At 40.9% G+C, this 25307-nt stretch overlaps 1 protein-coding gene across 8 annotated transcripts in view; it reads right to left on the bottom strand.

Annotated features, from left to right (window-relative positions):
• BANP (BTG3 associated nuclear protein) overlaps positions 1–22714 on the bottom strand; it is a 143597-nt gene extending 120883 nt beyond the window's left edge. For 4 of the 8 annotated variants that reach the window (XM_054389510.1, XM_054389511.1, XM_054389512.1 and 1 more), the window contains exons 1-5: positions 22645–22714; positions 21163–21257; positions 18972–19171; positions 2536–2658; positions 1628–1803 (exon numbers count right to left, since the gene is read on the bottom strand). In XM_054389510.1, coding sequence (XP_054245485.1) covers positions 1628–1803; positions 2536–2658; positions 18972–19171; positions 21163–21257; positions 22645–22714 — 664 coding nt within the window. The remainder of the gene's footprint in view (positions 1–1627; positions 1804–2535; positions 2659–18971; positions 19172–21162; positions 21258–22644) is intronic. The other 4 variants (XM_054389516.1, XM_054389517.1, XM_054389518.1 and 1 more) reach the window with 2 other exon arrangements.
• Between the last annotated feature and the right edge of the window lie 2593 nt (positions 22715–25307).

The following is a 25307-nucleotide window of genomic DNA, read 5'->3' as shown; positions in this document are numbered from 1 at the left end:
TACTTCACTTAGCATTCCTTCTGTGCAAGCGGTCTGCTCTCATCTTCGTGAGGGCAAGGTGGTGTAGGTGTGGGGGGTTACTAATCTGATTCTCAGAGCATTCATCAGTCTTGCAGAGATTTTTAATGGATGAGTCTCCTAGAGGTCTGAAGAAAGTCAGATCTGAAGGCATTAATGGATTAGCTCTTTCTTCAACATTTACATATACAACAATGGCATAAAAGGCCAACATCACATCTGTCTGTGTGCATGGGTGCCAAACAATCAAGTCAAAAAGGGCATTATGCAGCAAACACCCTCCTTGTGTTAGCAGCTTTGATCCTGGCATAGCTGACACCAAGATGTATGAAATATTAACAGGCTCCACAAAAAGCACATTTTATATGCATCTGCACACCCACTATCAGCCCTATCTGCAATCTAATCTTTTTTTGCTGTTTTTGAGACAAACTCCTCAGGCAGTCTCAGTCTCCTTCAATTCCCCACTGACCCAAAACAAACTACTCTTTAGCAGCAACTCTGTCTCACAACACAGAAACAGGACAGAACCTAAAAGCTCTTTAGAATGTGCACACTGTGTGAACATCCATACAAGCCAAAAAATTCCAGGTTCAGGCACCCTAGAACAATCTTTGGTGCATGAGACTTTCAGCAGACTGACTTCTGAAGTCTTCTAAGTATCAAAAGTTTAAAGCAACTTGTTCCATTGTTAGTTCTGAAATCTTTCAATTTTAAAATACTCAATTTCAGGCCATCTTTAATTAATCCTTCCCATTAATTGATCCTAACCTGTTCACACTCAACGTGCTGCTTTTTACCAATGGCTGGAGACGATGCAGAAGAAACAGAATCATTCCTAAATTAGAGTCCTTCATTTCAATGTTAGAGATCAAAAAGATAACACATTTGCTTCTTAAGTACAAAAGTCACCTCCTAAGAGCATTCTGCTGAAATAATTTCCTGAGGCAACTTATTCTTCTCTGGTACATGAATGTAAATATAAATGACCACAACCCTTAGCTAAATATTCAATAAATATGCTTTTAAAAGTAGTTAAAAAATTAAATTGAAGTCTAGGATTCAAATTATAGGTGTGTATAGGAAATAATAATCACTGATTCTCTAAAACTGATCATATAATATAATTTATCATGTTGTTATCACCTAAAACTCAGTGTCCTTTATACACAGAAAGGCTGGAGAGGGACTTTTTCCTCAGGGTGTCAACCAACAGAACAAGAGGAAATGGTTTTAAGCTGAGGGACAATAGGTTTAGACTGGATCTAAGGAAGAAGGTCTTCGATACAAGGGTGTTAGGACTCTGGAATAAGTTGTCCAGGAAGGTTATGGATGCCTCCTCCCTGGGGGTGTTCAAGACCAGGTTGGATGAGGCCTTGGGCAGATGAGTATAGTTGAGAGGTGTCCCTGCCTGTGGCAGGAAGGTTGGAGTAGATGATCTCTAAGGTCCCTTCCAGCCTAAGCCATCTATGATTCCATGAAGTCATTCCTCCAGATTTATTCCCTCCTACATGATGCCTAACAATTCAACGATCCTTGAAGCTTCCAGCTGAATCTTATTTCATTCTACCACCACATTTACTTGGCTCAAGTAGTTAGGTCAGCATACCTTCAGAGTTCAGTGTAATAAGTGTGACATTGTTCCCAATGCTTTGGCTTCCTAATTGTCCACTGTTGGAAACTGAGTCACTGGCCTCAGAGCCACTCTCTCCATCTTCATTGTGGCTGTCATCATGCCCTGGAACTTTCACCACTATGGTGTTCTGCCTACGGCCAGGAACAGCACTGCAGAGAGAAAAAAAGGACATGACTCTGGGGAAACACAGTCCTTAATCAGGACTAGCATTGTTATAAGACCATTAAAATCACTAATTGACAAAATTAAATGATCATCCTGTAAACAAGCCTACTCCCAATCATAACTTGGAGCTATCCAGCAAAACAGAAGGAAAACAGCAAGAGGAGAAAACTTTTAAGGTACAAACTTTCTAAGATGCCACTTTCTAGTGGCAAATTAAAAAAAAATATTTACATAATTTATATAATTTTTAATTCTTTAAATGCATTTTCTACCCAGAATCTCGAGTTCAACTTAAAATTTGCTTTAAATAGTACAAATTCTAACAAGCCTCTCTGGGTTACTGCATATTCCTTCTTCAGCAGGTTTAATGCAGGATCTTGGCCAGTTCCCAAGTGATTGTACACCACGTGAAAAATATGTAGCTATGGGCACTCTACTCTTCAACTGTCAGCTGTCAAGTAACAATGAACTAATCCCAGATCCTCCAAGATGTTCTCTCCCCAAGAGTGAAGTATTGCTGTGTACCTTTACTGCTGATCTGAGGTTTCCTTAAGCAGAACTATAAGCCTAATAGAATATTCAAGTGTCAGTTCAATGTTTCTCCCCCATTGTTACCTAGAACATTCCTCATTTTGCACTTCCAATTGCTGCAGAGATTGATATTGATCTGCCAAAGGAGGGGGTGAAAGGGGAGAATTCCTGTAACTACTACTAACTTGCTAAGGATATTTTCCAGAGAATCTGCTGCTCTGCTGAGTGGCTCTTCCTGCCCAACCATCTTAGCAACGATTGAGTTCTGCCGGTCGTTGTTCAGGATTACTGTGGTCTGAGGGACAACACTACAAGACAAAAATCAGAGAGGAAAATGGAATGTAAAAGAGCAAACCTTACAAACAAAATATTAACACAGGCTTATGGTTTAAAGAGCCAATTTAAAACCAGAGGCTGCCTCCAAGCCTTGCTCTCCCAGCATTGTGTTGATGTAACGAAGGCTGAAGTAGGTAATGCATCGAATTTGACATCTGGACCGTTTCAAGCACTCAAGTTCTTTCATATGACAGATGGCTTCAATGGAATTAAGTCCATGACCCCTGGCAAAGTGATAAAGAATTCATCAACTCAGGATACGCAGGAAGAAGTCTGCAAATCACAGCTCCAAAGAGTCACCAAATTCTTGTTTTGGAAAGTCTGAGAGCGAGCATTTTCATAGATACTGCAGCCAACCAACATGGTCACAGACCACTTTCAGCAGGGTGATCCCTGGAGAAGAAATGTAAAAGCATTTATTGCAAAATGAGCATAGTTCAAGAACCTGTATTGTCTTCAAGGGCTGGGGGCTTGTGGAGGGCAGGGAGATGAGGGTGGTTCTATGGGCTTCAGAGCAGAACAGGGCAGACTGTATCTTTAAATAATGAAAAGAATAAACCATTCTTGTGTGCTTTTCACATACTGAAAAAAATAAAATTAAAGCAGGAGCATTTACCATGTGAGAAACCAGAAAGTCTTCTCTGTCACTTCTTACTCACAACAACCCCCTGTAATGCTACAGGCAAGGGGTAGTGTGGCTGGAAAGCTGCCCAGCAGAGAAACACCTGGGAGTGCTGGTTGATGAGCCAGTGGATGCCCAGGTGGCCAATAAAGCCAACAGCATCTTGGTTTGGATCGGCTACAGTGTGGCCAGTAGGATTTTGGCAAGGATTGCCACCCTGTACTCAGCACTTGTGATGCCACACCTTGAGTCCTGGGTTCGGCTTTGGGGCCCTCACTACAAAAGAGACATTGAGGAGCTGGAGCAGGTCCAGAGAAGGGCAGCAAAGCTGAAGAAGGGTCAGATGAACAAGTGAAGGGTCTGGAGAACAGGTCCTGTGAGGAGCAGTTAAGGCAACTGAGGTTGTTCAGACTGAAGAAAAGAAGGCTCACAGGAAACCTCCTCACCCACTACAACTCCCTGAAAGGAGATTGGAGCCAGGTGGGGGTTGGTTTCTTCTCAGAAGGAACAGAGATAGAACAAGAGGAAATGGCCACAAGTTGCAGCAGGTGAGGTTCAGGTTGGACATTAGAAGATACTTCTTCACTGAAAGAGTTCTCAAACACTGGAACAGGCTCCCCGGGAAGGTAGTTGAATCCCCATCCTTGGTGGTGTTTAAAAGATTCAGAGGTGTGGAGCTGAGGAACATGGCTTAGCACCAGACTTGGTGGAGTTAGGGAATGGTTGGACTCAATGATCTTAAAGGTCTTTTCCAACGTAAGTGAGTCTCTGAGTTACAGTGATAATGTAGAAGGAAATAACTAGGGGTCTTGGACAGAAAAATCACACTAAGTCCGTGCTATAATGCAAAAGTAAAACCAAAGTAAACAATGACTTCAGCACACAACTTATCATTTCAATTTGCTTTCAGAAATTATTAACATTATTCCCACAACATTACTCAATATTTCAAGGCATGGTTTTGATATTTAAGACTGTTTCTGCTGTGCTCATGGTAAACTTCAGGAGAGAGCTTTGAAGGAAATTCATGGTGTAGTGACAGAGAAGGCTTTCTTCTTTCTCTTTTCTTCCCATAGTAAATAGTCTGCTATTGTGCTTACTGGTCCAACATCTCCAACGTGACTGATGGTCATTTTTTTTTCCTAACTGTATTCCTTGGCTAATTGTTGAAACACAAATTAAACAGCATCTGATGACAGCTGTTTATTTCAGCTGTAATGAAATGCCCACTTGCTTGAATATTCATCTGTCTACTGAAGACCTTAAGTGCTACAACATCCATTGTCAGACTTATAAGAAACTGTCATAAGAGCAAATAATAAATGGATCTCCAGTTTGGAACAGATAAAACAAGGGGTTTGGATGCAAAGAGCCCCAGAGCCTAAAGCCCTGCCTTCTTCTTACAGTAACGACATCTGTTGCTAGCAACAAACGGGATTCCTCGTGGATTGCCAATTCTCTGTTGGATTGCAAACCTCGAGAAGCTCTGGAAGATGTTTGTCTAATCCTAGACAAGCACAGACTGTACTATAGCTTTCCATGTGTATGTGAAGTTTGAACTGCATTAAGCAACAAATGGGGGTTTGCTGCTGGTCTTCTTAGCTGCTATCCAGAATCCTGGGGTTTGTGCTGCCTTCTTAGTCACCTTTACCAAATTTCCTCCGTTATCAAGAGGAGAAAAACCTACACCATTTTGGTGGGGGATTTGTTGGGTTTTTAGTGGGGTTCTTTGTGGTGTTTTATTTGTTTGTTTTGTTTCAATTTATTTTTAATGGCAAATTTCTGTTTATTTTCTCAATGGCAGCACTGAACATTTTCAAAACCCACACCAAATGCTTACAACGTGGCAATGCTGGCAGCCCCCTCAGTCCAGCAGCAATATGTGGTCTCATTTCCCAAACTGTCCAAACAGCTACATTTGGAGTTTTTACAGGCCAGTTTAAACTGTTCAAGAATTTTACACTTCCTTTTAGACCTTGTTCTTTATCACCATCTTTCTTGCAATCACTTCTGAACGCCTGTTTAAAATGTCACTTACTAAAGCTTATTTTTAATGAGCACTCTGAATAATTAATTTCGGCTGCAGAGATAAATGTAATAAAAATTACATTTATAAAGTCCTTAGGATTTTGTTCATATTGAGTTATATTTGAAGAAGAGGCTTAGCACTAAAATATGGCACAAAATAAGGAAGAAGTTGGGTGGGAGAGAGGTGCCCTTTTAGGTTGGCGAGTTTTTAATGAATATTGATTTTTTTTTTTTAAGGAAGAAAATATAGAGAGTGAGCTGCATGGCATGGAGCTAATTTAAACAAACAGAGTTAGGAAACAGTTTTATACAACCCACCAGCAGAGATGTAGGTTCCACCACCATGCATCAATGTAGGTTCAAGCTTCCTTACTTCAATACATAAACCAAGCACCCACAAAAACAGTGGCTTCTTGAGAAGAATTCACTTTCTCCAGCTAGTAGAGTGGATTGTTGACAGGATAAATCCACCTGAGATGAGCCACTAACTGAATATACTAATTTAGTGACATGGATTTTGCTGGCTAAACAGCACAAAGGCAAAACCAGGCAACACATACACAGGGAAAACCTCTGTAACAAGCCACAACCACCACTGAAGCGTCCACCAATCGTTTTGCATTTGGAGATGAACTGTTAGCAGGTTGCAAGGACCCAAAGAATCTACAAAGCAGTTTGGAGAGAACAGGAGTCACACAGAAAACACAGTGGCAGAAAACAGCTAAAATAAGCATTTGGAAATATTCAAGACAGCACAACAAAGCTACAACTACCAAATAACCTTTCTCTGATGAACTTGAGCAGGAACTCTGCATCTAGTTTGAAAATAACTGAGGTTTTTAGTTTATTACCAGGAAGCATTAGTCTTGGATAAAAGATTATTTCTGTGTTCTGTATCTACTAACACAAAGACTCCAGTAAAACTCATTCAATTCTCTTTCAGTCATACAGGAGAAGGAATTTCTGATGTTTAGCGTTCAACTCCTGAAGAAAGATGCTTTCAGAAACAGACTGCATGAGGAGGATTTCCACTCAAAATGTCATAAATCAAAACCAAGAAACTAAATTCTGGACCATGTTCTACACAGGACAAGAATGGCTACAGAATGCTGGCAAATTCTGACCATGAGGCATCACAAGGAAGAAATTTTTCAGACCTGATGCTGTGGAACTTGAGTAGTTACTTACTTGGAAGAAAAAGAAACTAACAAATGGGACCAATACAGAAAGGTACCATTGTGCTTTCAAAAAAAAAAGATTCACAGGATTGTCTTTGACTCCAATTTGTGAAGAGGAGAAAGAGATATCCACAAGTTCCCTGCAGATATGGGAATGTGCTTCCCAGTAGCTTTGCTGTAAGATGTTCTATTCTCTGTTTTCAGATTTATTTATTCTAAAGAGACAACAAAAAGAAATTTGCTGAATACACAAAATTAAACAAGGGATTCTATGGAAAGGCAAAATATTGGGCAAACTCAACAAAAATCCATCAGAGGAAAGCATTAAAACTTACTACAGATCACTGCATCCTCAGACTGCATTGTTCCAATTTCTTTTCTTCAACCTGTGCATTTCATACTGAAGATGAACCCATTTTATTTGTTACTTATATACTAAAACACAGGAATCGACAATCATGAAGAAGGAAGAGGAAAGCTTTCACTATTCAGTCAGATCCCAAACGAAGCAATTCTTTCTATGTGTGCTGCCAGTACTATACTCATAGAGAAGATGGAAAGAAAACATTAAGTGGGGTCAGGGGGAGTGCTTCAGACACCCAGTGCTGTTGCATAGGTTTCAGTACTTTCCATCTGTGTTCACGTATTCCTTTCCCCACAAGCATTAGAACTTGGGAGAGGCTGGTTCTGCAATTTGCCTTTTCTTGGACACAGCTAAGTGAAGGAAAAAAAATGTAAAATGCATGCACCCTACAGATATTATTATACTTGGGGACATTTATTATGCCATTTACCACAAATCATCTGTTAAATCACAGGTGAAAATATTCCTAAATAAATAAACACACCAGATTGTGATTTCTAAAGGTGCAGATTTAGCCTCTGCTGTTTATTTTAAATATAAAAGGATGTTCTGTATTTTGCATAAGAAAACTGCTGCCAAAGGCAATTTTCAGAATGGAAAACGTGTGAGTCACAGATATGGTCATTAGTCTTAACTGTTGGCTTTTCATTGCCAATAACCTGTCAATCACATAGAACGCAGCCAATGGCATAAAAGAATTTTTGGCAATGCTGGGACCATCATTCTCCTCCTCTTCCCAGATGAGGTTTTCAATTAGAAAGAGGAAAAAAATAAAGAAACTGGCATTTCTCTCATCTGCAAGGTACAAGATCAAAAGAGTTTCTCCAAATGAATGAAAATTAGTTGTGAAAAAAACTCAAGACTAAAATTTTCAGACAAGTTATTCTACTCATTTTCACAGACACAGCAATACAGACCAGTTAATGGAGTATTTGTAGCACTGCTCAAATAGTTCAAGAAAAGAAAGAGGAGAGGTCCTCTTAGGGCCTTAGAGCATTTCTGAGTCTCCTTTGCACATGTGAACATCTGTAAATAGGTAAATAAGGGCTCAGAGTTCAACTTAGAGACATTCAACAAGTCACCCTGCCCATGACCTGCTGTTTCCTGTTAGGATACCCTGTGGTCACTGCAACTCCCACCCAGTGTGTGCTGCTTATCTGGAAGGCTGGGCTCCTGAGGATATCCTTCTCATCTTCTGCTAATGCACACAGTAGAAAGAGATGAAGAGAGAGAAAGGCAGGAGCTGGAGTTACTGCTGGCAGACTGCTTGTCTCCAGCCAAAGATAGCCTTAAGGAAAGCAAGTCTGGGAAAGAGACCTTGAACTCAGTATTTTCTAGTTTGTTGCTGGGGATAAGCATGAAGACTTGAATGTATAGCTCATAGATGTGTGGGGGCTGTGGAATAATGCTACAGTTAGCCCTACCATGAAAAGTACATAGAAAAATCCCATTTTTGAAGTGTGGTCTTTTCCTTACTGGTTTTTCTTTTTTTATCTGTCACTAACACTTGTCTTCATCTCCAACAACAGCCACTCTTTGGATCTTTTTATCACTATTTAGGAAGATAATGTTAAAATGCTCCTTCCTCTTGATGACCACATGCTTCCTTTGCCTTCTGGACATACAGTTAAGATTCCCTATCCAAACAGGAATGAGAAAACTGACTTGTGAATTTACACTACGGTATGACATGAACAAAACCACAAACCAGCAAAGCTTTCACATTGAATATATGCCAAAAAACCCAAACCAACCAACCAAACAAAAAAAACGCAGCTCCTCATCTCCCTGGAGAGATCAAACTAGCCAACAACCAAACCATTCACAGAGATGAAGACCAGTGAGACACTTGCTGCCTTCAGCTCTATGGGCACTTGAGCAGTTACAGTTCTCATGTTCCTAAACCCTGCACTCGCCTAGTCACAGCCAATTGCCAGAAAAGCAGCAGCATTATCCATCATTTTCAGTGAGAGTTCAGTCATCAAAAATTATCTTTGGATTCTTTGCATCTGGAATATCACAGAAGAGCAGACATTATAAAGACAGCACTAATGATTAGGTCCTGTAAAAAGACAAGCCAAAGTACACCAGCCATCACTGGAGAGAGATTCATGGATCTGAAAGCTGAGAAAGCTGTAATCGATTTATAATAAAAGATAAAGGAAATGCAGCATTTATCAAAACATACTGTTAACAGTTTAAGAACAAGTAACACCACATTTTCAGTTCAAATAAATAAGAGCCAGACATTTTCCAAGTTACAAAAAAATCTATGGACTACTCAGCTTTACCTACAGAGAGAGCCTCTGATTTGGCTGACAGGAAGCCAAGAATTCCTAGCTTTAAGACCAATTTTATCGACCACTTTTAAAAGCTGTTAAAATCTGTTGTGGATTATTCTGCTCTGAGAGCAGCTCAACATACCTGTGCAGCTAAGTGTAACCATTCAGAAGTGGCAATACCCATCTTCAACTAGTTCACCAGTGAGCCAATAGCCTGATAATGCTACAAGTGACCTAAAGAATCTACCTCTTCAGAAGTCCAGCTTGTTACCTCAGGGATTTGACACCACCTGTGATGGCTACATGAGCCACTTCAATTTAGAATCATAACAAATATTTTGGTAGGAAAAGACCTTTCAGATCACTGAGTCCAACCATCATCTAACCCTATCAAGTCTAGTGCTAAACCATGTCCCTCTCAGCACCACATCTCCACACTTCAAGCAATTCAAATTCAGAACACAACTGAAACTCTTTCAAAATTAAACACACAGTGAAACACAATCTCTAAAGAGTCTTTTGGCCAAAGCAGTTGCACAAAAGCAGCAAAACCCCCAGTCCACCCAGGTCATCTGCAAGTGACATAACTAGGAGAGAAAAATACAACAGAAATGCCATTCATTATCAGCCTTCTACTTTTGATTATGGACAAGAAAAGGACAGGTCATGACTTAAAATTAGCAGGTTAATATAAGCCTCTTTAAAGATAAACGTACTCATAAAAATGCAACAGCAAAGATAATCTTTTCTTTTCACACAGCCTAAAGAAATTTACAGTTGTTATCCTTTTAGCCCTAACTTCCTGAACTAGATAAGTAGAAGTACTGCAGCCTACTGGAGATGGTATTAAACATGAAATGAGAAAGACTGATCTATGAGAGAAAGGCAATCATCTTCCACAACAAAATCCATGGGCTTGACTGGACTTGAACACAGCTACCAGGAATGAAATGATCTTTTGCAGCCTTAATACTGAAGCTGAAACTGCTGTATGTTTAGAAAACACTACATGAAACCAAAGTCAAGCCATGGAATCCTTCATTACACAATTAAGTGCTGCTAGATTTATTTTCCATCTTCCCTTTCAAATTCTAACTCATGAGGCAGATGAAGACTCTAGAAGGTCTGGGGTGAAGGCAGCAGTGTTATAAACTGTCTTTCAAGACACTAGTGACATTAACTGAAGCTGTGATGATCACCAGATAACAGACAGCAAATAAATCCAACATGAGGTTTCTGCAAACAGAGCTCAAACACACAGCTCTCACAGAGCCACTTCATAAATCATTTCCATCACGTAGCTCTGGTTTTCCTGCTTTTCCTAACTACCCAACCAGCTCTGTATACTTGCCACCACACACACATTTTTATAGGAGGGACAAGGATGCTGCTACTCTGAGAGCTGGTGCTGAATCTTTAATTTCCACAGACCCTGAAGGGATGTTAAAGAAACACCACTCTTCACTTTTTACCAGGAATACAAATCTAAAAGTTATTAGGAGCAGATTTCCTGCCTCATACTCCACCCTTCAATATGGAACAAAGACACTGAGCTGAAGATATGCAAAAATGTACAGTTCCATTAAAAGGAAAAGTTCTCTTTGGAAAGACATTTGGATTCCAACGAGAGTGTTTTTCACGTTTGGAAATGTATCAGTTAAATAACATCTGCTGCCAGATGAAGCAGATGGAAGACTGGCTCTTTGCCATCTCACCAACCTTGCTGAGATGTCAGGCTGCTTCATCCTTTTCAACCTCTGAATCCACCCACAGCTCTTTTCCACCTTGCTTAAAGTAAAATTAGGGCTCTCCAAAAACACTGTAGATGGCTATATTGCCATCCATTATTTTCCATAAACAGTAAGACCAGCAGGTTTTGCATCTTTTAAAAACAGTATTCCTGCTACTTCAATCTGGTGTAAACTGGTATGTGAATGATGCAGGAACACCATTTACATTCCTGCCCTATCCAAACGAAGACAGAAACTTGTCCCTTTAATCACAAACTGATTAACTGCTCTCCTCTTCATTCATTCATTTTGTTGTACTTGCAGAATTTAACACTCAACTTATAGGAAAAGTTTCCAGGGAATGTTCTCACTGCTGGATTTTCAAATTCCAATGGCTCCAGAGACTGTAAAGTTAACAACATTTAAACTCTCAAAACTGAAATCCAAATGCATACATAAGGCTTTTCTGCCCCCTTCTGTTTAACATATGCTTGATAAATTACTTCTTGAAACACACAGCATGTAACATATGCTTCCACTATCTGCTGCACTGCTTCAAGTGTAGGCAGATGTTTAGAGTTTTGCTACAATATAATCCTAATAATCATTTTCATCCACTTTACAACATTCATGAGGTAAAAACTGACCACTTTCATTACACACAATAACTCTTTTCAGTTGTTTGCTCAGGCAAAAGGAAAAGCAGGAGCCATATGAAGGCATTTGTCCTGACCCAAATTTCAAGTCACAGAATCCCAGCATGGTGGGAGTTGAAAGGGACTTCTAGGGATCATCTAATCCAACCCCCTTGCTAAAGAAGGGTCACCCACAGCAGGTTGCCCAGAATCACAATGTCCAGCAGGGTTGTTTTAAGCCTGGCAGGCACATTTTCAATATTACCACCACAATTAAAAAGATCCAAGCCACACATTTTGTATCCAAGTATTTCTCAGCTGCCACTTGCTAGGCTCATGGAATCATCTGGCTATTAGAAAGGACATTCCATCAGAATCAATCAACATAGTTCAAATCTTGGTCAATTTGAAGACTTCTCTGGATTAAGCTCCATGTAAGAATTACTGAACTCTCCAAACTACAGATGAAACTGGTATTAAATTGTTATTTTAATTCCATAACTAATCTTGCACTCTCAGTTCTATCTGGAGCTACAAATCTCAACAACAAATTGCTAAACATTTGGCTCCTCAGTATCTTAATGCAACTATAATGGAATGTGAAATTCCAGTGAGAACACTGCTGCACAGGCTTCTGCAATCCAAGATGCCATTTCCCCTTAGTCCTGTGGGAATTGACTCCCAACAGTGATGGGAAGAAATGTAAAATCCTCACAAACTCATCATTTGTAACAAGAATCTTCGCTCTCTCTGTAACAAAAACTCCAGACAGACAATTAAGAGGGCAAGCTTAATTTCCAAGTATCTACATCAACAGCACCAATGTCCAAAGCAAGAATTACCACTTTGCAGCACTGCTGCTGTAGGTCTTAAAGGATAGATCAGATAACAACAAAAATCAGACATAGGAGTTCTTAAACTCTTTTCCACATAAAGTTGTGTTGAGCCTAAATATAACATATCCCCTAAATCAACCTAATTCATAGCAGGTACCTGGACATGAAATACAGGTTTCAATGCAGGTAAAATAAAAAGATGTGTATCTGTAGATTAGACATTTAGAATAGACTTTAAGAAGAAATTCTTCCCTGTGAGGGTGGTGAGGCACTGGAACAGGTTGCCCAAAGAAGTTGTGGAGGCTCCAAGGCTAGAAGAGCTCAAAGACAGGCTGGGTGAGACTTGGAGCAAATCTAGTGTCCCTGGGGTTAGACCTAGATGATCTTTAAGGTCCCTTCCAAACCAAACCATTCTACAGCAGTTAATTATAATCATCTTCATTATAAAAACACAACAACAAAAGTTATTCAATACCTGGCAACATGAAATCAGCTTGGTCAAGGGTTTTGTAACACACAGGAAAAGTACACACACACACAAACAAAATGCTAGCTATTTTGGGGGTTATACCAATACCTTGATTATTTTTTCAGGTTTGTTTAATTTTTTTCTAAAGGCTTTATGCAGGAGCACCAATAGTTCTGATAAATCTAGAAGGACTGTCATCCTACAGTTCTTTTCACCCTGCATCCCTCTGCTTTACAAACTCACTTCTAATCATCTCAGTTTTTAATTTTGCATTATTTATCCACAAAACCCCTTGTAAACAATGAAACAATCACACACCAGAAACAGATCTGAACTTGGGTAATCTGGAGCCAGAAGGCTTGCCAACTGGCACACTGCAAACAAAGTGGATGAACAAATTCTGCTCTTCCAAACCCATTACACCCTGCTGATTGCACTTAATGGTAAAACAAACATGTTAATGAGCTACACCTACAAAAATAAAGCAAGTTCATACTTCCCATCTGGTAAACAACTGCATCAAGCTGCCTCTTTCCAATAAGAAAGGAAAAAAAAAAAGGAAAAAAAAAAACAACAACAACAAAAAACCACTTGGTCTAGTGCATAAGTCTTGTGAGAAGCAGCTCAGTGAACCTGGGTTGTTCAGCCTGGAGAGAAGGAGTCTGCAGGCAGACCTTCTGGCTCTCCACAACTCTCTGAAAGGAAACTGGAGCCAGGTGGCAGTTGGTCTCTTCTTCCAAAGAACAAATGACAGGACAAGAGGAAAGAGCCTCATGTTGTATCAGGGGAGGTTAGGGTTAGCCATAAGGAATAATTTCTTCCCCTTTTAAGGAACAGGATGCCCAGGGATGTGGTGGAATCATCATCTCTGGAAGGACTGAAAAACCATGTAGATGTGGTGCTGAGGGACATGGTTTAGCAAGGGATTTGGTAGTGTTAGGTCAATGATGGGACTCAATGATATTAAAGATCTTTTCCAGCCTAAACAATTCAATGATTTGTAGAAAATAACCATACAAACAAATGATAGGGATTCTGTGAAACCAAAGCAAATTCCTATGTTGTCTGAAGCAATCACCCTTAACCCTTTATACTTGGGCTCACCCACTCAGAACAATGATTAATGGGAAGATGCTGACAAAAATAACACTGTTCCTGGACTGAAATCTTTCACATGAATTATTTTCTTCAAAAGATGGATGCAAGATTTTAGTCACACTGTCAAGCTTTGTGTTTACCAATTTATAAATCTCCAGACCTGGGTACATGCTAAATTTCAGCCTTATCACTTGAGGCTGCCATACTGACAGGCCATCAGGCATTACACCAATTCTCCTATCCAAGAAGCTTTCAGCAGCTACTGGGGTTTCTGACCAGCAAAAAGACATGAGAGGGGTCTAATAGCCATACTGCCAGGAAATGCTGCAGACAGAGGAAGAGAGACAATCACTTCCTGGATGGAAAAGCAGGGCTGGACAAAGCTCAGAACACCAGGACAGTACACGTACTCCCATTATTAATTTACTACATTATTTTGCTACTGCTCCTGGCTCTTTTCAAGCTCCTTATAGTTCAACCTAACTCTGCAATCTGAGAGATCTTGCCATCCATTTTCCTATTTCTGAAACCTTTTAACAGCCTTTATTCCAAGAAAAGAATTTTAAAGTGCTGTTAACACCGTGTCCTTGTAGGCAATCCTGACAACTATGTGTTCTCAAGCAGCAGCCAATAAACATTAAGAAAATCCTTTCTAAAACTTCTTCCCCCTCCACAATAAAATTTCACATCTTGCTGTTTCTCCAATCCCAGGGAGTACTTCGTGCTATTAAGACCACATCTGACCAAAAGAAAGAGGTCTGAGAGATACTAACCACCTCTTAAAATGTGAGGCTGAGGTAAGGGCAAAGCTCAAGGCCATAATACCCCACTGACAGAACATCAGAAGGGTCCCACCCATTACCCCACAGCAGCTAGCTCCAGCACTCACATCACTCACATATGCTACTGTCATGGGAACAGCATGGTAGATTTCAAACTGCCACAAGCAGGATCATAATGAAAACATGAGGCTGGTCCAGTGAAAAGGTAGAGCACAACAGACTAAAAACTGTATGAAACTAAACTTGCTGGTTTCTGCTTTTCATGGGATGACTTATTCAAGTACAACAGCCACAACTTCTTCCACTTTTTAATGGCCTGTTGTTGTTTCCCCACAAACAGCTGATACCTCACAAATTCAGAGTGATTCCCTTCCCAAGAAGCGTTAACTGTGAGCCAGCAGTGTGCTCCTGAGGCCAAAAACAATGGCATCCTGGGGTGCATTGGGAAGAGTGTGACCAGTAGGTCAAAAGAGGTTCTGCACCCCCTCTACTCTGCCCTATTGAGGCCACACCTGGAGAACTGGGTCTAGTTCTGGGCTCCCCAGTTCAAGAGAGACAGGGAGATATTAGTGAGAGTCCAGCAGAGGCTATGAAGACACTGAGGGGCCTGGAACATCTCTGTGAGGAGGAAAGGCTGAGAGACCTGGGGCTGTTTAGCCTGCAAAAGAGCAGCCTAAGAGAGTGGGGAACAAGAGGATGGGGCCAGACTCTTCTCAATGAAAGGACAAGGGGCAACGAGCACAAACTGGAACCCAGGAGGCTCCAGTAGAAACATCTTTGCTGTAAGGGTGCTGGAACCCTGGCGCAGGCTGCCCAGAGAGGCTGAGTCTCCTTCTCTGGAGAGATTCCAAGCCCACCTGGACATTGTAATTCCGGGCAACCTGCTCTGGGTTACCTTTCTTTACGGACTAGATCATCTCCAGAAATCCCTTCCAACCCCTTCACACTGGGATTGTGACATGCTGTGATGTTTTCTCCTGTTAGCTTTTGCAGTTGGCTTAAGCTTCTTACTTGGAGATCTCAAAGTTAGCCTATTGTTCTCTGTATCTCAACTGTTCATACAAATGACTCATTACACAGCTCCACGTATCCTTCATTTTCCTCCTTATCTGCACTGCAATTAGCCAGTATATAATGAAGTGTCGTAACAGCAGATCAGAGTAAACAACATGAACAAAAGAACTGAGAACACAAGCCAGCTTTCATGAAGATGTACTTACATAAATTATCAAGAGCAGCAGAAAGGGCTGTAATTTTTGAATTCAATGTTTTGTAGTTTTCCAAGAAATCTCAGCAAGCCTTCAGAAATCACATATAGCCAGGAAAGGATGTTGGAAGAATTCCACACATATCATTCCTTGTGTGGTTAATAACCAGACAAAGTAGAGTGAGACTCTAAAATCCACTACATTTCTGTCCTGGGAGCTAGTAACATGGGGTGGTTCCTGATTTATTGCAAGTCTCCTTGAAAACTTCTGCTTCATTTCCCTAATAAGAATTAAAAGTTGGAAACAACAGTTTGGCACACACAAAAAAAGGGGTATCAGTTATCCCAATAAATCAGTGTGTTAAGTTTACTAGAAAAGACAACTCATCACTGAACCCAAATCTGACTGCCCCTGAAGGGAGACTCCTGCCTCCCTAATGTAGCTATATGGAGAGATTGTCACTCTCTCTTATGAGCAGCCAGTGTACAGTGCTGCATACAGCATCCAATTCCACATTTCAGTCAAGGCAGGCCACAGTGGTTTGCTAGAACTACACAATTCCACCACAAGATGACATGAAACCTCCTCTGTCCAAGTTCTTACTTTCATCCCATGATGACCTAAGCATATCTCAAACTGACAAGCCTTAGGAAATTCATTTCATTTAAATAGCACCAAGCAATCAAACTGTGTGAATTTATATTGCAGAGTTCATACACTCGACCGTGTGCACTGCTGCAAAACAAATTGTGATTATATCAAATCTGCACCAAATTAAGGCAAGTAACTGAATTACCAGAAAAAACGTAAACAAAATTCACTGTAGAGTGGAATAGAAAAGATCACAGACCCTAAGGTATTTATTGAAAAAAGAATCAGAGTCTGCTTTCCTGGCAGACATTCTTTTCACAGAAGCCAAGCATGGTGGGGGCTGGAGCCGACCTCTGGATATCATCTAGCCTAAACCCCTTGCTAAAAGCAGAGTCACCCACAGCAGGTTGCCCAAGATCAAAAACGTCAAGGCAGGTTTGGAACCTCTCCCCAGAAGGAGACTCCACAACCTCTTTGGGCAGCCTGCTCCAGGGCTCCAGCACCCTCACAGCAAAGAATTTTCTTCCCCTGTTCTGAGGGGTTCCAGTGCTGCCTCTTGTCCTATCACTGAGTACCACTGACCCTATCGTCTTGTCCTCTCACCCTTTAGCTCTTGTTGAGCATTGAGAAGATCCCCTCTCAGTCTGCTCTTCCACAAGCTAAACAGCCCCAGCTCTCTCAGTCTCTCCTAGTTTTGCTGGCTATGGCAATCCCCGTATAACTATGGTGACAGAAGGAGGAGAAGGAGGTTGGAGCATCTCACTCAGATACAGAACCTGAAAAATCGCTATCCAAAATACTAACTGTTGTTGGCAGCACTCCACTGCCATCTGCAATGCGAGGGGAAGAGGGAATGGCACAGCCAGTTGAAGCAACAGAACAGCCTATGGAGGTGTTAATTAGAAATAATCAACAAGTGATAAAGGTTTTATGAATGAGAGACAGGGAATTCAATGAAACATTCTATCACCGTGAAATTGGAGTGTTACTCAGGCCAAGTCAAACACAAACACCCCTAACTGTTTTCTTTTTAGTCACAGAGGCCACTGACTGCTAAAAGAACAAAAAGCCCTCAGTCCTTTATTGGCAAGATGCATTTGATAATGTGCAGCTTCATACCAACACTAACAAATATTTGGGGCAGAGAATCTTACAGTCTTCAAGACTTCTTTCTAATTTATGTTCACACTGAGAAGCCATCAGCATAAATCTGTATGCCTAAAACAGAAGATTAAACCCCAAGCTCACCACTGACACACAGGACAGATCTCCCATGGTTAAAGAGATTAAAAAACAAACCAACTTCAGGTCTGACAAATCCCACAAGAAACTCAAAATAGCACAATTTACAGAGGAAAGCATTCACTGAACATGAATTAATTGAGTCCCAAAGGGGCCATGTATTTCTGACCTTGTTTTTGAAGCCTTTTGTGCACCAATTGCAGTAAAGAAATTCAGCTTGTGCACAAGAACTTGAGCATTTCTAATATAATGACAAAAAAAAGACTCCTTGAGAAGTCACAGAATCATAGAATAGTTTGGCCTGGAAGAAACCTTAAGAATCATCTAATCCAACTCTCCTGCCATGGGCAGGGACACCTCCTACTAGACCAGATTGCTCAAGGCCCCATCCAGCCTGGCCTTCAAACCCTAACCATTCTGTGAAGTTCAGAGGGAGTGATAATGGAAGATGAAAAAACAGACTGACAAGTGATGAACTAAGTTGATACATCTTGACTTGTATAACATGACCTGTGAAAGTTGCCTGGACACCTTTGTAATGGGGAATAAGAAGTAATTGCTTAGAGAGGTATTGTATTTTTCCTAGATATAAAAATTCGAGTGAGGAAAAAGTTGTTTGACAAAAGAATCTTTTGATAAGCACATTCCTGTGGCTGGAATCATCTCCATGGTAAAATGACAGACACATGAAGATTTCTTTAAAAAACCATATTAGGTGACTCATTAGGTACCACAGCTCAAACCTGCTCCTTCCTCAAAGTGGATCAGATTATTTAAGAGATTAAGCACTGATATGATTTCAGAAGAGTCTTCAGAAAACCAGGACAAAACCAAACTCTATTGTGTCACTGGTGAATAAAGCTGAAAAGAGAAGCAATTAGAATGATGAACTCATTAACTCAAACCAGCCACATAAATAGAAGTAAAGCCAGTCTAAAAAGCCTGTCTAAAATAGCTGATGAGTCTTTTGCCAGAGGATGGATGAATCGTTCTGCTTTAAGTCAAAATGAAATGTGGAAACAGTTGCAAGCTGTCCACGGACCAGCATCTTGTTCTAAGTAACATTGTGAAACTGGTACAAGAATTAGCTTCAGGATAAATTACTTGTAGGTTGATAAACAGCATACCAAGCTCTGGACAGCTAGGGAGAAAGCTTGAGGCCAAAGAAATGCATTTAGGTCCTTTTGAAAAGCACATTGAGTGATCTGTTCTTTTCTTACCATCGGACTTTATTGCACGTCTGCGTAGCGCCAAGAGGAGAACCTGCCACCATGGGGACTTGGATGGGGCTGTGCTGTTTGTTCATCACAAGATCCAACTTCTCTTCCAGTGATTTACAGGTAGCCTCTAGTGCCAGCAGCTTTGCCTCAATGCTGTCCAACCGCAGGCATATTGTCTGATTAATGGAATACAGGAACGACTAGAAAGGGGAGAATGCAAAAGAAAGCAGTTTTAAAGCCTAAGTACTTCTCTTCAGCAACGTACACACAAGGAAGCTCCAGATAAAACGGGACTGGAAAACGATTCTAAAGGAACTAGCAGCATGCCTGGTGACAAAAACCAGTCACGTACCAAACTGGTGACATCCAGGAGCATTTCAGCATTCCCAGATTCTTCCAGATCTTTGTTTAGGAGCCCAAAGCATCCAAGCCAAACACATTTTCACCTAAGCACTTTGTTACTGTGATTTCATAAGCCACAAAATCATCTCAAATGACATGCCAAAGCCTTTCACCTGATACAGGGGAAAACAAAAGGACTATAAACCTAGGAACGCATCTTCCTGGAGAAAGTTCAATAGGTTGTTTTTTTTTTTTGCTGCCCAAACAGATAAATTCAGATGATTACAGTGGAAATTATATCAACACAAATAACCTCAGAAACGATTAACGTTGCTCACTTTAGTTTTCTCCTGACAGCAAATCAAGAAAAGCAAATAAATCAAATTTGGTTTTCTAAAGTAGTTTGGTTCAAAAGAAAGCATATTCCCCTGGGCTTCCCTGGGGAAAACCAGGCAGTTCCAAGAGTACTGTTACAAACGTTCCCCTTTGCAAACAGCAACTATGCCATCTTGTGGCCTCCCATCACAATTTACACACCAAATCGACCTGGTTTATGGTGCTCTTGCCATACAGAGCTTCAATTTCCATGACCGTTTAAAAACTACAGAATTAAATATCAGAACTATATTACCCTAATGGCAGTAAAATATTACTCATGTACTTATGCTCCAAAACAATAAAAAATACCCTAAAGCACCCTAATGGGAAAAGCAGGGGAAGTATGGAACAGCCTGAGCTACTGAGCCTGAACCAAATATGGTTTAATTGTGAGGAGAATGTTGCTAGCTTAAAATACCAACTTCAAACACACTGAAAGGATCTATGAAATGTAAAACAAATCCATATTCAGCTTTATCTTTTAGGCCAAGTTTATTCACTTTATCAAAAAACTGTATCAATGGGGATGTGTGAGTCACTGGAATTAATTCTGATAACACAGAATTGTTTTGGTTGGGAAAGACCAAGTCCAACCATTATCTAACTCTCCAAATGTCTGGTGCTAAACCATGTCCCTCAAGACCACATCTCTGCAGCATTTAAACACCTCCAGGGATGGGCATTCAACCACTGCCCTAGGAGCCTGTTCCAGTGTTTGAGAACTCTTTCAGTGAAGAAGTTTGTCCTTATGTCCAACCTGAACCTCCCCTGGCGCAACTTGTGGCCATCTCCTCTTGTCCAATCACTTGATATTAGGGAGAAGAGAACAACCCTCACCTGGCTTCAACCTCAGAGAACTACTGAGAGGGAGGCTGAGGGGAGACCTTTTTCATTCTCAAGACTAATCAACCCAACTTCCCTCAGCTGCTCCTCACAAGACTTTCTCCAGACCCTTCACTATGCTTCCTGCCCTTCTCCAGCCCCTCAATATCTCTTTTGCAGTGAGGGCTAAAACTGAACACAGTAGCCAAGGTATGGCCTCACCAGTGCCCAGTACAGGGGAACAATTCCTGGTCCTGCCGGTCACACTGTTCCTGATACAATCCAGGATGCTGGGGGCCTTCTTGGCCACCTGGGCACATGCTGGCTCATGTACTGCTGGCTATCAATTAACACCCCAAAGTCTTTCTCTGCTGGTCAGTTTCTAGCCACTCACCTTCAAGCCTGAGGTGTTGCAGCAAGGGGTTGTTGGGACATTTTATATAGCACACAAAATTCCTGCTACCAACTTACAGCCAATACTCCGGATTTTAAAATTTATGTACAAAAAATGTCCAACCATTTACAAGAAGGTTTTGAATAATTACATATCTTATTAAACAGTTTATTTTACATTCTTTTAACATCTTTCCCTAAGAAAGCTGATTTAATTGGTGTTGCAAATAAACCCAGAAAAAGGCATTACCACAACCTTAATGGAGGGATCCTGGCAGTTAATTTCTATACGCTGACGTTTCAGAGCAGGCTCTACATCGTCATCTGTCACTTCATGATTCTCCAAGACAGCTGTAAAGAAAAATAAGCATTGCCATAGTTCATAAAACAAGAAGACAAGGCTCAAATTAAAAATATACTAAATGTAGAAGGCATTTAATTAACCTATTTTATGTGTTCTTTTACACTTACTTGGGTTTCTTCTAAACACATGACAACAAATTGCTGCTGCTCCAAAACCATGGATCCAAATCTAAGACTCTGCTCCAAATGAACCAAGGATGTAACACTCCAACACTATCTTGGATTTTGTCAGTGGGAACTAATCAGGAGGTAGCAGAGTTGACTCATTAGCTGTTCTGCTCTGACAGATTCTGCAGGCTTCTGAACCCTCGTGTTTACACAAACCCATAAAAATACTAAGTTCTGCACAAAGACAGAACTGCACCCACTACTCAGTGCAGTGGTGGCTTATTCTTTCCCATTATAGGTGAACAAAATCCTGCAAGCTTGCCAAATACCTGCACATGCAGACCTGTAGGTTCTAACAACCTATCATCTCAAGGTAAACATTTTGAAGAAAACAGTAGCAAGAGAGAACTGGAAGGTCTGGCTGGTCAGTCCAGAGGCAGAGGCCTCAACAGCCTCACAGTCAGAGCACTGCCTGAGATGGAACCAATTTGGAGTTTCTTTCCCAGGCTGAGCAAATGAGATTTAAGGATGACCATGCCATAGCTGACAATCCTGAACACCAAGTCTCCAGCTAGGCTAGGACAGGTCCTAGCTTCTCCTCCAACTCTTTAAGAATGTTTCTGAAGTATTGTTTTTGGTTTGTATCAGAAAAAAATAGGGGGTTGGTATGTTTTTGTTTTCCATAACTGTGGTTACAGTTCTTTCAATCACTTAGATGTTACAACAGCACAGGATGAATGTCTATAGCTGATCTTAACACATTTTCCCTTAGCAGGTCAATTTCTAAGCATGAGGTATCCCAGTACTTACTTTCAGAAGTCTTTTTCAATTTGACTGTCATTTTGTTATACATAGAAAGAACTTTAATATTGTATTAAAGAAATTATTTTACAAATAAAAGTGCTGGGTGACAGTTTCTACTCAAGGAAAAGCCTATCACTCCTGTTTTGGTCTGATTGCAGGACACTATATTTCATCCAAAGTTTTCAGCACTAACCCCTGCATTAAAAAAGGCCCAGGTAATAAAGACTATAAAAGAACAGTAAAATAAGAAAGCAGTCTGATTTAAAGGCTATTGTACATACACAAGTTAAGCTATTGAAAACCTAGCATGCAATCCTTAAAACCAGGAGTTTTTAGGAAAAAACAAAAAAAGCCTGCAGCACTGCTTTATATTTTTAAGAGAAACTCCAGAGTGATGGAACCTTGTTAGTGGGGAATGCTACAAATGATCTTTCTGATGCCACCACTACCACACCTACTGTACCTGGGTGGTCTGGAGTCAAGTCTTCAACAGCGATCTGAACAACATCTGCCAAATCTTGTTCTGACATCATTCAGAACCAGGCAGCAATCTCCAATCAAACACCACTGCAGGTCCTCAAATGAGTACCTTTCCAAGTCATGCAATCCTGAAAAACAGCAGTGAGAGCAGTGTTAGTACAGATAACTTGGTGTATCAATATTGATTTGTTATTTCATTCTGCCTCTATACAAGGAGATGAAGTTCCTAATGGGAGTGACCAATCCCCCAAGTGACTATCCCAGTGGTATCAACTGCTACCTTACTCAGTAGCCTCATCAAAGAGCAAAGGACTGAACCATTTGCAATAGCTCTGAGTAAATCTTTCAATACTAGGTCTGAGACAAGAGCTCAAGCTTCCCTTGCTGATCCACCTTTTTGTATTTTCCCAATAGATACAGAGAGCATTTAGTTCCAGAGATTTGGCAGCTCATCAGCATAAAATACAAAATAATCTGGTTTGTTGTTTTGTTTGGGTTGTTGGGGTTTTTTTCCCAATTTGGTATTTTTGGTTGAGAAGTTTTAAGAGCATATGAGACCATTCCTAATTTGCAGGGGTTTCATTTACACCTTGTTACATAGCTCTTGGAACTGATCAGACTTCAGTATTTATTCTTGATGTCACAGAGCACATGAAGCTCCCAAGCCACACCACCATCTGCCACCACTGCATTCTGTACAGATCTGTTTGCACACAAGATCCTCAGATGTCTGAAACTTAACAGGCCCCTCTAATCTTCATAAACATTCAGTGAGAACAGGGAGCTGCCTCACACCTAATTACGACTAGGTTTTAAACAAAACTTACGTTTTTTTTCTCAGCTATGACACTTGCTGAGTTTTTCCTACAGCTCAGTTCTGATCAGCTATTTTCAGAATATGGTCCTGATTTTAAAGCCAAAATATTTCTCAGCTCTGCTGCCTTGGAATTCTCCACCAAGGTTATTTGTGGTTTAAGAATGTTCTCAGTCTGTAAAATTGAATAAAAATCACTCCTCTCTGTGCTTTCCCACAGGTTACCGAGGGATGGACAATGAACACCAAAAGATCAGCTGGTGGTGTCCTTATTAACCTGAAGCAAAATGCACTAGGGAGAGAATTTGAGGTTTACTAGTGGGAATGGTAATTCCCTCTTTCACGCTGACACCAAATCAGATCCAACCACGCAGGAAGATTTTCCTTTTCCACTTGAGCACAGGAAAGCCATTAGGCCAGACAGGTGGAGTCTGAAGACAGCAACACAACCTACAGAAGAATTTTGGAGTGGCCACTGTAGAAGTCCACCTCTAAAGCAGGTCTCCCTAGACATCAAAATTGTTTATTCAAAATCCCAGCACTGCCAACACTGAGTCATGTGAAATTCTGATCCTGGTGAAAAACTGTTGGGACAGCACAAGACTGTGGCCAGAGGCCCGAAAAAAGCTGGCAACAGATTAGTGCATATGGATGCCATTTTGGCACACTCTGTTTGCCATTTCTGAGAAATCCTGGCCACCAGCCAGGCTGAACATAACAAACCAGCTGTGCTACGGGGACAGTCTCATAATGTTACAGACTGCTAGTAAGCTGAAGAACCCTGCCCTCACCTTGAAGGAAGAGATCCCCCACTCCAAAAACTACAAAAGGGGCAAATTAGAGCAAAACCCAGCTTTTAAAGCTTTGTCTATTTACACAGTTCACCAAGACTTCATGTGCTGTATTTAAACCAGTTATAGCTACAAATGCATCTATGAATCTATGAATCATCTACATGATTGAACATTTTATAGAATCACTGAATGGATTGGATTGGAAGGGACCTTGAAGATCATCTAGTTCCAACCCCCTGCCATGGACAGGGATACCTCCTACCAGACCAGGTTGCTCAAGGCCCCATCCAACCTGGCTTTGAGCACTTTCAAGGCCTGGAACCTCCACAATTTCTCTGGGCAACCTGTTCCAGTGCCTCACCATCCTCATGGGGAAGAGTTTCTTCCTCATGTCTAAATCTAGCTGCTTCCAGTTTGAAGCCATTACCCTTCATCCTGTCACTCCATGCCTTTGTAACAAGTCCCTCTCCTGTAGCCCCCTTCAAAGCCTGGAAGGCTGCTCCAAGGTCTCCCTGGAGCCTTCTTTTTGTAGGGGAGAACAACCCCAACTCTCTCAGCCTGTCTTCATAGGAGAGGTGCTCCAGGCCCCTGTTCATCCTCACGGCCTTCTCTGGATCCACTTTAAGTTAATGTCATAAACCACTTTGCAATGTTTTTGTTTAAATCCCCTTTAATACATCACATGATGCACATGTTTAGCCATTCAAAATTCATTATAAAACACATCCCTGAGATGAATTAAACCTTTCTTCAGCATGAACAAAATTAATTTCACATTTCTTACATCTGTTTTCCACCTCTCACGGGTCACAGCCTGAAAGCATTCAACCTCACGGCAGAAAAGTACCAAAATACGCTGTCACAGAGCCTCAAAACAAGGGCATAAGAACCAAACTATGACTGGCAGAACAGCTACTGCACAGACCCAGCAATGTGTCCTCCCAGCATTAGTACTTATTTCCATTTCAACCACTTTTATGACAACTTCAGTAAGTCAGACACAACTGACAGGCAATTAGCCAACATGCTGACTGAACA

The sequence above is a fragment of the Indicator indicator genome, chromosome 19 (assembly GCF_027791375.1).
Source record: "Indicator indicator isolate 239-I01 chromosome 19, UM_Iind_1.1, whole genome shotgun sequence".
Lineage (NCBI taxonomy): Eukaryota > Metazoa > Chordata > Aves > Piciformes > Indicatoridae > Indicator > Indicator indicator.
This window is presented reverse-complemented; position numbering and strand designations above follow the sequence as displayed.